This window comes from Schistocerca nitens, chromosome 2 (genome assembly GCF_023898315.1).
Source record: "Schistocerca nitens isolate TAMUIC-IGC-003100 chromosome 2, iqSchNite1.1, whole genome shotgun sequence".
NCBI classification, from domain to species: Eukaryota; Metazoa; Arthropoda; class Insecta; order Orthoptera; family Acrididae; genus Schistocerca; species Schistocerca nitens.
In genome coordinates, this window is record NC_064615.1 from 877,141,729 (window position 1) to 877,155,804 (window position 14,076).

The 14,076-nt window shown below is 39.0% G+C and overlaps 1 protein-coding gene across 1 annotated transcript in view; it reads left to right on the top strand.

The window, feature by feature from the left end:
- LOC126235406 (glutamate receptor 2-like) overlaps positions 1–14,076 on the top strand; it is an 82,376-nt gene that overhangs the window by 41,479 nt on the left and 26,821 nt on the right. Inside the window, exon 6 of the mRNA XM_049944128.1 lies at positions 7,605–7,831. Coding sequence (XP_049800085.1) covers positions 7,605–7,831 — 227 coding nt within the window. The remainder of the gene's footprint in view (positions 1–7,604; positions 7,832–14,076) is intronic.

The window sequence follows — 14,076 nt, forward strand, 5'->3', positions numbered from 1 at the left end:
AAACTGTTCTCATGTTGTGTTAATACAGTGATGTCTATTTAAAATTTAGTGCTCCAGTACCAAGCATAGACATTTCTGGACAACATCTAAAACACATTACATGAAGTGTACAAACGTACAGGAATCAGTTGTTGATGCTTGTATACATTAACTTCACTTATCTTGTCACAATGAAATTTCAAACACTTTATCAAGAATATGAATGTAACTAAAGCCGAAAAGAATGTAATATAATAAAACTATGCTATGAGATGATAAACTCTGGCCACGTATAGCAGACAACAGGGTATACATTCATCTCTACATGCTGGACTGTAAAACCAGAATACCAAATAAAAACTTGAAAAAGTGGAAAATAAATAAAAACTACGAAGAAATGAATAATTATATTCAACTACTGGAGAAGCCAAGAGCTGTACAGAAAAAAATTACATCGCAAAGTCGCAGGGCATATAGGCTTCAAGTACAGACAACACTTAAAAAGCTTGCTAGGTGACACAGAAAAATAAGAGAAAAATCTTAAAGTTATAATCGTCACATCAAATCGAAACCTACCGTGTATTATGGTAGTGAGAAAGTGGCCTGTGGTACACTAGTCAGTTACCAGCATTAGACAGTTAAGACAATCAGTGCAGGCTGCAGTTGTCAGTTGATTGGTATTTGCCTCATTAACAGATACTCTCAATGGTAATTCCCATTTTTTAACTTATGAGATACATTCAAGTTATAACCCTCCGATTCTCTTTCTCTCAAACTAAAACACGAAAACTGTGAAACTTGCGTCACTTCTTGACGTAACTTTCCTGCAGCCCAACACAACGTCAACCCAAGATTTCATGCCCACAGCGAACGCTTCTTTAGGGGTCTGGTTTGACCATTGGAAAATCACTGATGCTTTAGTGGCACGACTAGTGTTTGTACGAGTATCTTTCTTCCTTGGAAACATCCAAAAGTCGCTAGGAGCCAGGTCAGACGAAATGGAGAGCGTGAGAAATAATTCCAAAGTTGTTGCTAGGAAGAAACTGCATCGTCGCGTTCGCCAGATGCACTGGTGCCTTGCCTTGCAGAAAGAGCACACGTGTCGTCTTTTCTGGCCATTTTCTTCCAAAGCTGGAAGGCTCCTATTCTTCAAAACGTCTTTGTAAGATGCACATATCACCCAGTGCTCTTTGGAATTCGCTGAGTAAGGATTACGCCATCGCTGGCCGAGAACACGACCACGATAATTTTTTTAGTACTGTTGCTTACCCGAATTTTTTTGTTGCCAGAGAATGTGAGCACTTCCATTGAGCTGACTGGCGTTTCGTTTCGGGATTGCAAAACGGCATTGTTGGAATTGTGTGAACAATATATTTCGTGTGTGACGGCGCAAAGTGCACTGTGTAAAATAGACCTCTTTGGCATTGTCTAACACTCTTTGTGTGCGCTAATTATTCTGTTGTGTTCGCTGTAAATTTTTTTGTTCTTGAATGTGCAAATATAGTTATTAGTAAAATGTCCTTTTTTTCTCCTTAATACTTATTCAGCTGCGCAAATTCCAATAGGCATCCATATCTCAATCAATGAAAAGAAAGTCCCATTCACTCCATTATCTCACGTTAATATTGTCTGGAAACAGGCCACGCACGCAGTCTTGTGGTCATCCATCACCATTCATAGCAGCCACCAGGAGGACACTTCGCAAGTTCTTCATGGTTGTTTGCCCAGATCCACATAAATACCAACTTGTGAAGTGATGTGTTCCATACTCCCTCGATGGTCCTTCAAAGAAATTTTCTTCACTCTCTTAATCACATTATCAGACTAGTTGGTCATCACATGAAGTTCTGCATTCTCCAGACTGCCCCATCCACCAACGCACACTAAAGACTCTAGTGGCTAGTGTTGCTGTTACTGGATCAAGAAGCCCTGGGTTCGATTCCTGGCCGGATTGGGGATTTTCTCTGCCTGGGGACTGGATGTTTGTGATTTCCTCATCATTTCATCATCATCATCATTGTTGTTGCTAGATTGGATTGAGTTAAAAATTGAACTGTGTAAAAATTGGGTCTTTGTACGGGCCCTGAAGAACACGCAGTTGAGCGCCTCCCAAACTAATCATCTTCATCGTCATCACATTAAAGACAGTCAGGATAACATCAATCCATGTGTGACTCAACTGGCGACAAATTTCAATCGGTGTCACTCCATGCAAATGGCAAAACCGAAAGATTTCACGCTGTACTCGTAATGAAAACGTTCCCATTTTAAGTGTCAAAACAGTTCTCACTCTCACCGCTGCCACTAGAGTTCCATGTGCTGTACAGTGCTGCCAACTATGCCACGCTTCACAATAAACCCCATGTTTTTATTTGTTTTCCAGTCTTGAGAAAAAAAATACCAGGAGTTATTATAACTTGAATGCACCTCATAGTTGGATGTCCTCGTCCAGTACTGCCACAGGCTGAATAACTTATTAACATTATTTATGTTCTAGCATTCAGCCAAGATTCCACTAACTTAAGGGAAAGCTAATGATTATTATCCCAGCACAGAAATTTTATAATGAAGACTTTGCGAGTGTTGGCTGCTTTTCAAGAATGCAATCTGCTCAGATTAAGAAAGTCTACCAATTAATTCCCTCCATGAACCATGGACCTTGCCATTGGTGGGGAAGCTTTCGGGCCTTAGCGATGCAGATAGCCGAAGTAGGTGCAACCACAACGGAGGGGTATCTGTTGAGAGGCCAGACAAATGTGTGGTTCCTGAAGAGGGGCAGCAGCCTTTTCAGTAGTTGCAGGGGCAACAGTCTGGATGATTGACTGATTTGGCCTTGTAACACTAACCAAAACGGCCTTGCTGTGCTGGTACCGCGAACGGCTGAAACCAAGGGGAAACTACAGCCGTAATTTTTCTCGAGAACATGAAGTTTTACTGTATGGTTAAAGGATGATGGCGTCCTTGTGGGTAAAATATTCCGGAGGTAAAATAGTCCCCCATTCGGATCTCTGGGCGGTGACTACTCAGGAGGACGTTGTTATCAGGAGAATGAAAACTAGCGTTCTACAGATCGGAGCGTGGAATGTGAGATCCCTTAATTGGGCAGGTAGGTTAGAAAACTTAAAAAGGGAAATGGATAGGTTAAAGTTCGATATAGTGGGAATTAGTGAAGTTCGGTGGCAGGAGGAACAAGACCTCTGGTCAGGTGAATACAGGGTTATAAATACAGAATCAAATATCGGTAATGCAGGAGAAGGTTTAATAATGAATAGGAAAATAGGAGTGCGGGGAAGCTACCACAAACAGCATAGTGAACGCATTATTGTGGCCAAGATAGATACGAAGCCCACACCTACCACAGTAATACAAATTTATATGCCAACTAGCTCCGCAGATGATGAAGAAATTGATGAAATGTATGATGAGATAAAAGAAATTATTCAGATAGTGAAGGGAGGCGAAAATTTGATAGTCATGGGTGACTGGAATTCGATAGTAGGAAAAGGGAGGGAAGGAAACGTAGTAGGTGAATATGGATTGGGGGGAAGAAATGAAAGATGAAGCTGCCTGGAAGAATTTTGCACAGAGCATAACTTAATCACAGCTAACACTTGGTTCAAGAATCATGAAAGGCGGTTGTATAAATGGAAGAAGCCTAGAGATACTAATAGGTATCAGATAGATTATATAATTTTAAGACAGAGATTCAGGAACCAGGTTTTAAATTGTAAGACATTCCCAGGGGTGGATGTGGTCTCTGACCACAATCTATTGGTTATGAGCTGTGGATTAAAACTGAAGAAACTGCAAAAAGGTGGGAATTTGAGGAGATTGGACCTGGATAAACTGACTAAACCAGATGTTGTAGAGAGCTTCAGGGAGAGCATTTGGGAACGATTGACAAGAATGGGGTAAAGAAATGCAGTAGAAGAAGAATGGGTAGCTTTGAGAGACGAAATAGTGAAGGTAGCAGGTGATCAAGTAGGTAAAAAGACAAGGGCTAATAGAAATCATTGGGTAACAGAAGAGATATTGCATTTAATTGATGAAAGGAGAAAATATAAAAATGCAGTAAATGAAGCAGGCAAAAAGGATTACAAGCCTCTCAAAAATGAGATCGACAGGAAGTGCAAAATGGCTAAGCAGGGATGGCTACAGGACAAATGTAAGGATGTAGAGGCTTATCTCACCAGGGGTAAGATAGATACTGCCTACAGGAAAATTAAAGAGACCTTTGGAGCAAAGAGGACCAATTGCATGAATATCAAGAGCTCAGGTGGAAACCCAGTTCTAACCAAGGAAGGGAGAGCAGAAAAGTGGAAGGAGTATACAGGGTGAGTCACCTAACATTACCGCTGGATATATTTCGTAAACCACATCAAATACTGACGAATCGATTCCACAAACCGAACGTGAGGAGAGGGGATAGTGTAGTTGGTTAATACAAACCATAAAAAAATCCACGAAAGTATGTTTTTTAACACAAACCTACGTTTTTTAAATGGAACCCCGTTAGTTTTGTTAGCACATCTGATCATATAAACAAATAAGTAATCAGTGCCGTTTGTTGCATTGTAAAATGTTAATTACATCCGGAGATATTGTAACCTAAAGTTGACGTCTGAGTACCACTCCTCCGCTGTTCGATCGTGTGTATCGGAGAGCACCGAATTACGTAGGGATCCAAAGGGAACGGTGATGGACCTCAAGTACAGAAGAGACTGGAGCAGCACATTACGTCCACATGCTAACACCTTTATTGGTCTTTTTCACTGACGCACATATATATTACCATGAGGGGTGAGGTACACGTACACACGTAGTTTCCGTTTTCAATTACGGAGTGGAATAGAGTGTGTCCCGACGTGTCAGGCCAATAGATGTTCAATGTGATGGCCATCATTTGCTGCACACAATTGCAATCTCTGGCGTAATGAATGTCGTACACGCCGCAGTACATTTGGTGTAATGTTGCCGCAGGCTGCCACAATACGTTGTTTCATATCCTCTGGGATTGTAGGCACGCCACGGTACACATTCTCCTTTAACGTACCCCACAGAAAGAAGTCCAGAGGTGTAAGATCAGGAGAACGGGCTGGCCAATTTATGCGTCCTCCACGTCCTATGAAACGCCCGTCGAACATCCTGTCAAGGGTCAGCCTAGTGTTAATTGCGGAATGTGCAGGTGCACCATCATGCTGATACCACATACGTCGGCGCGTTTCCAGTGGGACATTTTCGAGCAACGTTGGCAGATCATTCTGTAGAAATGCGATGTATGTTGCAGCTGTTTGGGCCCCTGCAATGAAGTGTTTGTTACAACACGCAACTGAACGTCGGAGGCTTCAAGCGTCAACTTTAGGTTACGATATCTCCGGATGTAATTAACATTTTACAATGCAACAAACGGCACTGATTACGTATTTGTTTATATGTTCAGATGTGCTAACAAAACTAACGTGGTTCCATTTAAAAAACGTAGGTTCGTGTTAAAAAACATACTTCCGTGCATTTTGTATGGTTTGTATTAAACAATTACACTAGCCCCTCTCCTCACGTTCGGTCTGTGGAATCGGTTCGTCAGTATTTGATGTGGTTTACGAAATATATCCAGCGGTAACGTTAGGTGACTCACCCTGTATAGAGGGTCTATACAAGGACGATATACTTGAGGAGAATATTATGGAAATGGAAGAGGATGTAGATGAAGATGAAAGGGGAGATATGATACTGCGTGAAGAGTTTGACAGAGCACTGAAAGACCTGAGTCCATACAAGGCTCCGGTAGTAGACAATATTCCATTAGAACTTCTGACAGCCTTGGGAGAGCCATGCCTAACAAAACTCTACGATCTGATGAGCAAGATGTATGAGACAGGCGAAAAGCCTCAGACTTCAAGAAGAGTATAATAATTCCAATCCCAAAGAAAACAGGTGTTGACAGATGTGAAAATTACCGAACTATCAGTTTAATAAGCCATGGCTGCAAAATACTAACACGAATTCTTAACAGACGATTGGATAAAATGGTAGAAGCCGACCTCGGGGAAGATCAGTTTAGATTCCGTAGGAATTTTGGAACACGTCAGGCAATACTGACCCCACGACTTATATTAGAAAATCGATTAAGGAAAATCAAACCCACGTTTCTAGCACTTGTAGATTTAGAGAAAGCTTTTAACAATGTTGACTGGAATACTCTCTTTCAAATTCTGAAGGTGGCAGGGGTAAAATACAGGGAGCGAAAGGCTATTTACAGTTTGTACAGAAACCAGATGGCAGTTATAAGAGTCGAGGGGCATGAGAGGGAAATAGTGGTTGGGATGGGAGTGAGACAGGGTTGTAGCCTATCCCCGATGTTATTCAATCTGTATATTGAGCAAGCAGTAAAGGGAACAGAAGAAGAATTCGGAATAGGAATTGAAATACATGGAGAAGAAATAAAAACTTTGAGGTTCGCCGATGACATTATAATTCTGGCAGTGACAGCAAAGGACCTTGAAGAGCAGCTGAACGGATTGGACAGTGTCTTGAAAGTAGGATATAAGATGAACGTCAACAAAAGCAAAACGAGGGTAATGGAATGTAGTCGAATTAAATCGGGTGATGCTGATGGTATTAGATTAGGAAATGAGACGCTTAAAGTAGGAAAGGAGTTTTCTATTTGAGGAGAAAAATAACTGATTATGTCGAAGTAGAGAGGATATAAAATGTAGACTGGCAATGGCAAGGAAAGCGTTTCTGAGGAAGAGAAGTTTGTTAACATCCGGTATAGATTTAAGTGTCACGAAGTCGTTTCTTAAAGTAATTGTATGGACTGTAGCCATATATGGAAGTGAAACATGGACGATAAATAGTTTAGACAAGAAGAGAATAGAAGCTTTCGAAATGTGGTGCTACATAAGAATGCTGAAGATTAGTTGGGTAGATCACATAACTAATGAGGAGGTATTGAATAGAATTGGAGAGAAGAGAAATTTGTGGCACAACTTAACTAGAAGAAGGGATCGGTTGGTAGGGCATATTCTGAGGCATCAAGGGATCACCAATTTAGTATTGGAGGACAGCGTGGAGGGTAAGAATCGTAGAGCGAGACCAAGAGATAAATACACTAAACAGATTCAGAAGGATGTAGGTTGCAGTAGGTACTGGAAGATGAAGAAGCTTTCAGAGGATAGAGTAGCATGGAGAGCTGCATCAAACCAGTCTCAGGAATAAAGACAACAACAACAACAACAACAACCAGTTAATTACGTGAATTCCGACAAAAAGTTTCTCCACAATGAATCACACACCATTAGGGTACAGAAATGGCTGCCACAGTCTAATTGTCGAGAGAATTGCGCAATGACTGCTTCGATCTCTCAGTTCATCTTTAGTATACAGAATGGACCAAGAAGGAGCTATATTTTTGGGAGTCTCACATGAAACACCAATTGCTTCCCATGCATGAACCTATCATACCCATTTGATCTTAGCTATCATAATTTTGTCCTAAATTAACACAGTAATATGATTACTCAGTAAACTATATTAATGAACAGGAAGCCTCACGTCCTAGCATATCTGCTTAAAACATTTTATGCTTGCCTTCACACTGCTTATGATTGTCAATGGGGTGACAGGTTGTGGCGGGGATAGTGACACGAAGTGGCGTGACAGCGTGCGGACTTCTCTGCTGGTGGCGTCTATGTCAGCGATGGTGGTTTACACTGCCTATTGCGGCACCCTCACCGCCTCCCTGGCCACCCACCGGCTGAAGATGCCCTTCACAGACCTGCAGGGCCTGCTGAGGGATGGATCCTACAAACTGCTGCTGACATACGGCTCTGGAGAGATGGCCCTTTTCGCTGTCAGTATGGTCCCAATATATATGCTTGTCATTCATTTTTGTGTGTCCTATGATACACTAATTTGTCAAAACTGGAGCATCAATAAGAAAAAAATTGCCTGGAAAGAACTTTGTAGCACGAATCATATACATGGCAATAAACATATAATTATAATTACATAAATGAAAATGACTGGAATACTCTCTTAGAAATTCTGAAGGTAACAGGAATAAATATAGTTAGCAATGAGATTCCTAAAATTTATGCAGCAGTTAGAATGCAGTTATAAGAGTCTAATGACATGAAAGGGAAAAAGGAGAAGGTGTAGCGGAGAAGGGAGTAAGACAAGGCTGTTGCCAATCTGCCATGTTAGTCAACCTGAACGCTGAACAAGCGCTGAAGGAAACCAAGGAAGGACATGGAAAGGGCATTAGCGTTTAGGGATAAGAAATAAGTCATTGTTGTTTATCGATGATATTGTAAAGTACTTGGAAGATCAGTTGAGAAGAGAGATTGGTATCATACAAAGGGGTTATAAGATGAACATTAACAAAAGTAATACTATGGTAATTGAATGTAGTCGAATGAAATTAGGTGATGATAACGAATTTGATTAGTAAATGAGAGTCTTAAAGTAGTAGATGAATTTGGTTATTTATAGAACAAAAAAAAAATGATGATAGCCAATGCACAGGGATCACAAAGTACAGACTGTTAATATGAAGAAAAGTGTTTCTGAAAAAGAGAAATTTACTATCACGGAACATAAATATTAGATATTTGGAAGTCTTTTTAGAAATTATTTGAGTAGAATGCAAATTTGGTGGACAGGAGTGTTCGTTTATGGTAAATTGTGTTGTGGTGAGTTGCCGATATATTACAGGATGAAATATGAAACATGAATTTCATGTTAAAGGTAAAAGCATCACAACTGTATAACACAATCCCTCTAACGGATTTAAGGCAAAAGCTAGACAAACAATAAAAAAATTTAATGCAATATTGATAGATTGAAAAAATAATTATTATGAATTCCCAAACCCCACCCCTACACACAAATTCACAGAGAATTCCAATCTATTCAATAATCTATTACACTGACAGCCCTACTTGTTTTCTCAGTAACAAACTGAATATGCTGCTGATCAAATTATATTTACATTTTAGAAAGCTGTAGGACATTAGTTCACACTATGAAAGACATAAAAATTCCCCAGGAAGAAAAGTTTGTTTGATATAAGCAACCTATACACAAACATACCAGTAACAGAAACAACAGACATTATAAAGAGGAACCTGATACACTATGGGAAGGTACCTACCATTGAGTCACACTAAATAATAAACTTATTAGAAATTATTCCACTACAAAATTATTTTAAATGCGAAAATAAAATTTACAAGTAAACTTATGTAGTAGCAGTGGACAACTGAACTGCCAGCGCAACTGTAGATATATGTATTAATACACTAGAAAAGAAACTATTCAGTTCGAATTTGCACCTTTTAAACACAGTTATTTACTGTCATAGATATGTAGATGGTAGAAGATGATGACAATGACATCAACAATTAAACAGCTGGCATCCTCAAATTAAATTTACAATGGAATTAGAACAAAAAAGGTCAATGAAGTTTCCTAATATAACGATAAGTTGTAATAACAACTACCACAGCTGTGAAAGATATAGGAAACTCATCACAACAGACATTGTCATAAATGAACAATCCTGTCATCCAAATTCTCATGAATAATAAGCATTTCTGGAGAAAACTGTCAAACAAATATAAGTGCTATATAAATGCTATTATAAAAGTGGCTGATAGCATGAGAAGGTAATCAAAAAGATACTCAAGGATGCAATATGTAATACTTGGTACTTCAAAACCCTGAGACGCAAAACAAGTAAGCATAAATATATATGTAAGCCATAAATTATATATTGTACTACAGATGTAAGCAACATACTTTTATCGGACATTTTTACGAAAGAAATTGTATCATCATTGCAGGATTACTTGAAAATGCCGAAACTAACTCGTCATGATAGACATATAGCGAAGTAATAAAATGTCAATTAAAGAAACAGCAGAAAATTGGAACAATTTATGTAATATGTCGTTCTTCCGATAGTAAAATGCAACACAAAACCTAAAAAAATTGCTGTGTCTATCTCTTCTTCTCCTATTACAAAGCAGTTTCCTCATGCAACGTCTGAGCTGCGGGAGTTGTCTCAAACAAGCGAAATTCTGTTACATTTATCTATTGAAACTATAAGCCAACTTCATCCCAGGTATCGAATGCAAGTTGTTAAGATACTAATAAATCGGATGAACAAACTACGGAAATTTTTGGGCGCTATCTGTCTATTCTAGAGAAAAATTCAAAATCAGCAGTGCTCTTGCGGACAAACCTTGAAACACTCATTATTCACATGATAGTTGGGCTCGTATGTTGGCGGCAAAAAAGCCGTTCTACGCATGCGAATGATCACTCCATAGATATTCCTACTCTATGTTTATTTCACAGAATGCAGCATAGCAGAAGCTGCCTCTTTCTGGAATATTGAAAGTGCTGTTCTACGGTCTTTGAAACGATGACCAGTACAGCAAGCTTAGAGCAGAAAAGTTTTTATGATCTAAGGACGACTCTCTGAGTGCGCCATTGCTTGAATAATCTTCAAAATTTACTCTTTCATTCGAGCTACCTCATGGCGTTGTAGAATTTAGCAATCTCAGATAAGAAACTACGTCAGTGGATTCTTTTCAGAAGGAATTATTCAACTGCACAAATTGTAAAATTTTGCGGTTTTAGCAACCATGTACACAATTTCCTTCCTGTAATTCTAATTGAGAACTTTACACAGCTTTCACTCATATTTGTAGTTACTTAAGCCAGTTTGAATACTTGATTTTTCTTTTGAACAATCTCAAAATTATACCATTCTTTTTGTCAATAATTACGTGTCAATTTTTTTTAAGTGGATCTGGACGTCATGTGGGCGCAAGAAATGGATTTTTTTTTTATTTAATAAAATTTTGTGATTCTTTCTGGTTATAAAAATGTATAGTTTATATATAATATCCAAACATTTTCATGTTTAAGTGCCTTTCTAAATCAGATACCGCACGTGAATGCCAAGTTATCGCACTAATGTCAGACACGAAACATTGCCTACAATGTTTAGTTATTCACTTTTGGCGCCGCTGTTTCCATAGCAACTCGTTTGTTTAATATCCTTAAAGAACATGTCGATTATACTATGAACAGTGATTTTATTAGATTTTGACTCTCATTAGTCCTCTGTGAGATTATAAAGTTGACCTTTTAATCAAACAACAATACACCATATTCCCAGGAACACACATTTTTAGGGACCCTTTATTCAGCGATGTACGTAACGAAGATAAAGAAGAAAACAAACTATCATACATATATCACATCAAAGAGTAAAATATGTATGTTCCCAACACCCCTACAAGTTCTCGAAATGTCAATTCGTGAACTCTGAAAGTCCCACAGCTTGACAGCACCACTGATGTTTACCTTTAGGCAGTGCCTTTGTCAAAAAATCAGCTTGCTGCTTATCGGTATTTACAGGTTTCACACTGAATTTTCCTGTTTTAATTAATTCACGAATATAGTGGTGCCTCACGTCAATGTGTTTTGTTCGAGCGTGATGCAAACCACTGTGACTCAGTGCAATGGCACCTCTATTGTCACAGCATGCACTTACTGGTTTTTCACTATGCGTAACACACAATTCACGAAGCAATCCTTGAAGGTATACCGCTTCTAGCGCTGCTGCCGATTGAGCCATATACTGAGCTTCTGTAGTTGATAGAGCGACGGTTTTTTGTCGGTTTGAAGTCCAGGAAACTGCTGTCCCAGCTAACTTGAAGATATAGCCGGCCGTTGATAGCCGCTGATGAAGGTCTGATGCATAATCAGCACCACAGAAAGCTTCAATTTCAGTTGTTCCACTTTTTCGGAAAGTTAGTCCTACATTGACTGTGCCTTTAATGTATCGCGTAATTCGTTTGACCGCTTCCCAGTGGATTTTCCGATAATTAGAATTGAATCTGCTTAGAACCCCCACAGCATATGCAATGTCCGGTCTTGTGCTTTGAGCTAAATACAGTAGTGATGCTACGGCTTGCTGATAAGGAATGCGATGTAACACAAGGTTTTCCTCATCTGACAATTTATTTTCACATTTTTGCAGCTTTGAACCAGGTTCAAATGGATATGCAACCGGACTACAATCTTCCATACCAAATTTCTTGAATATGTTTGCTACATATTTGCTTTGATCAATACTAATCGTCCCTTGTTTCCTGTTTCGTTTTATTCTCGTGCCAAGACACCAACTAAATTCACCAAGCTCTCTCATCTTAAATTGGTTCATTAATCCTTTCTTCAATTCTTTCTTCCACCTATTATTTCTATTAGAGAAAATGATCAAGTCGTCTACATAAACGGCTATAATGAGTATGTTTTGTTTCTCAATTCTGAAGTAAATGCAAGAATCATATTCTGACTTCTTTAGGTTCATTTTATGTAATGTCACATCTAATTTCGTATTCCAGACGCGTGACGTCTGTTTTAGACCATAAATTGCCTTCTTCAGCTTGCAAACCTCCATCTCCTCCCCCTTCTTCACGTAGCCCTCACGTTGACGAATGTAAACTCCTTCATCGAGATCACCATATAGGAATGCAGTTTGAAAATCCATGTGTTCAATGTCAATACCAAATTCAGCTGATAAAGCTAACAGGATGCGAGGTGAAGAATGACGAACAACAGGCGAGAACGTTTCATCAAAGTATATTCCTGGTATTTGGGAATAACCTTTCGCTACAAAACGAGCCTTATAACGTTCAATTTCACCATTTGACGTTTCTTTGACCTTGAACACTCATTTCTAATTAATCACCTTCCTACCTGGTGGTAAATCAGCCAAAATCCATGTTTCATTTTCAAGTAAAGATTTATATTCATTATCTAAGGCTTCCTTCCATTTTTCACAGTCATCACAATTCATTGTTTCTTCATACGGATTTTCTTCAGAAATGCAAGCAAGACAAGCAAAATCATCATTAAAATATTTAGGAGGAGGAGGAGGAGATTAGTGTTTAACGTCTCGTCGACAACGAGGTCATTAGAGACGGAGCGCAAGCTCGGGTTAGGGAAGGATGGGAAAGGAAATCTGCCGTGCCCTTTCAAAATATTTAGTATTTGGTTTTCTTTCACGTGATGATTTTCTTAATTCTGGTTGCATTTCTGGCTGCGCAACTTCCGTATGACTATGTACGTTGCTATTTACTGTTTTCTCGGCGTCACTTTGTGCTAATTCAAGATAAACTGCATTTCTGTCAACTTCAGCAGGTTGTGTCAGTTCAGTTGCCTCTTCAATGATGTTAGGTGCTGGCGCTAGTTGACGACTGTCCATACGATTACTGTTTGGAATACTGTTTCTACAAGTGCACTTTGAGTTTTCGATGAATTGCACATCACGGACTTTCACAATCGTCTTTGGTGAATTTGGATCAATCAGACGATATGCTTTAGATCCACAAGTGCACTTTGAGTTTTCGATGACTTGCACATCACGGGCTTTCACAATCGTCTTTGGCGAATTTGCATCAATCAGACGATATGCTTTAGAATCTTCGCAATATCCAACAAAGATAAGTTCCTTAGATTTGTCTTGTAATTTAGTCCTTTTTTCTTTTGGTATATGTACAAATACCACTCCGCAATTCCTCAGGAGTGACATTCTTAACAGCTTTTGTTGAAAATCGATTCTTCAAATAAATTGCCGTGTTTACAGCTTCAGCCCAAAATTTTCTACTTAGACCTGCATCTGTTAACATTGATCTTGCTTTTTCAATGATTGTCCGATTTAAGCGTTCTGCAACACCATTCTGTTCTGGCGAGTAAGGAGTTGTTGTTTCATGTTGAATTCCATTAGTCTTTAAAAATAACTTCATGCGCCGATTGACGAACTCTTTTCCACTGTCTGTTCGAAGTATTTTGATTTTTCGACCAGTTTCATTTTCTACTCCTGCTTTGAATTCGATGAATGTGTTACAGACTTCTGTTGTTGATTTTAGCATATAACCAAAATATTTTCTTGACAGATCACCCGTAAAAGTGAGAAGATATCGTGAGCCTGCTCACGAAGCCAAGCTCATTGGTACACAAACATCAGAACGCACAATGTCAAGTAGAGCTTTTGCTCTTCTACTTGATGTTTTAGGA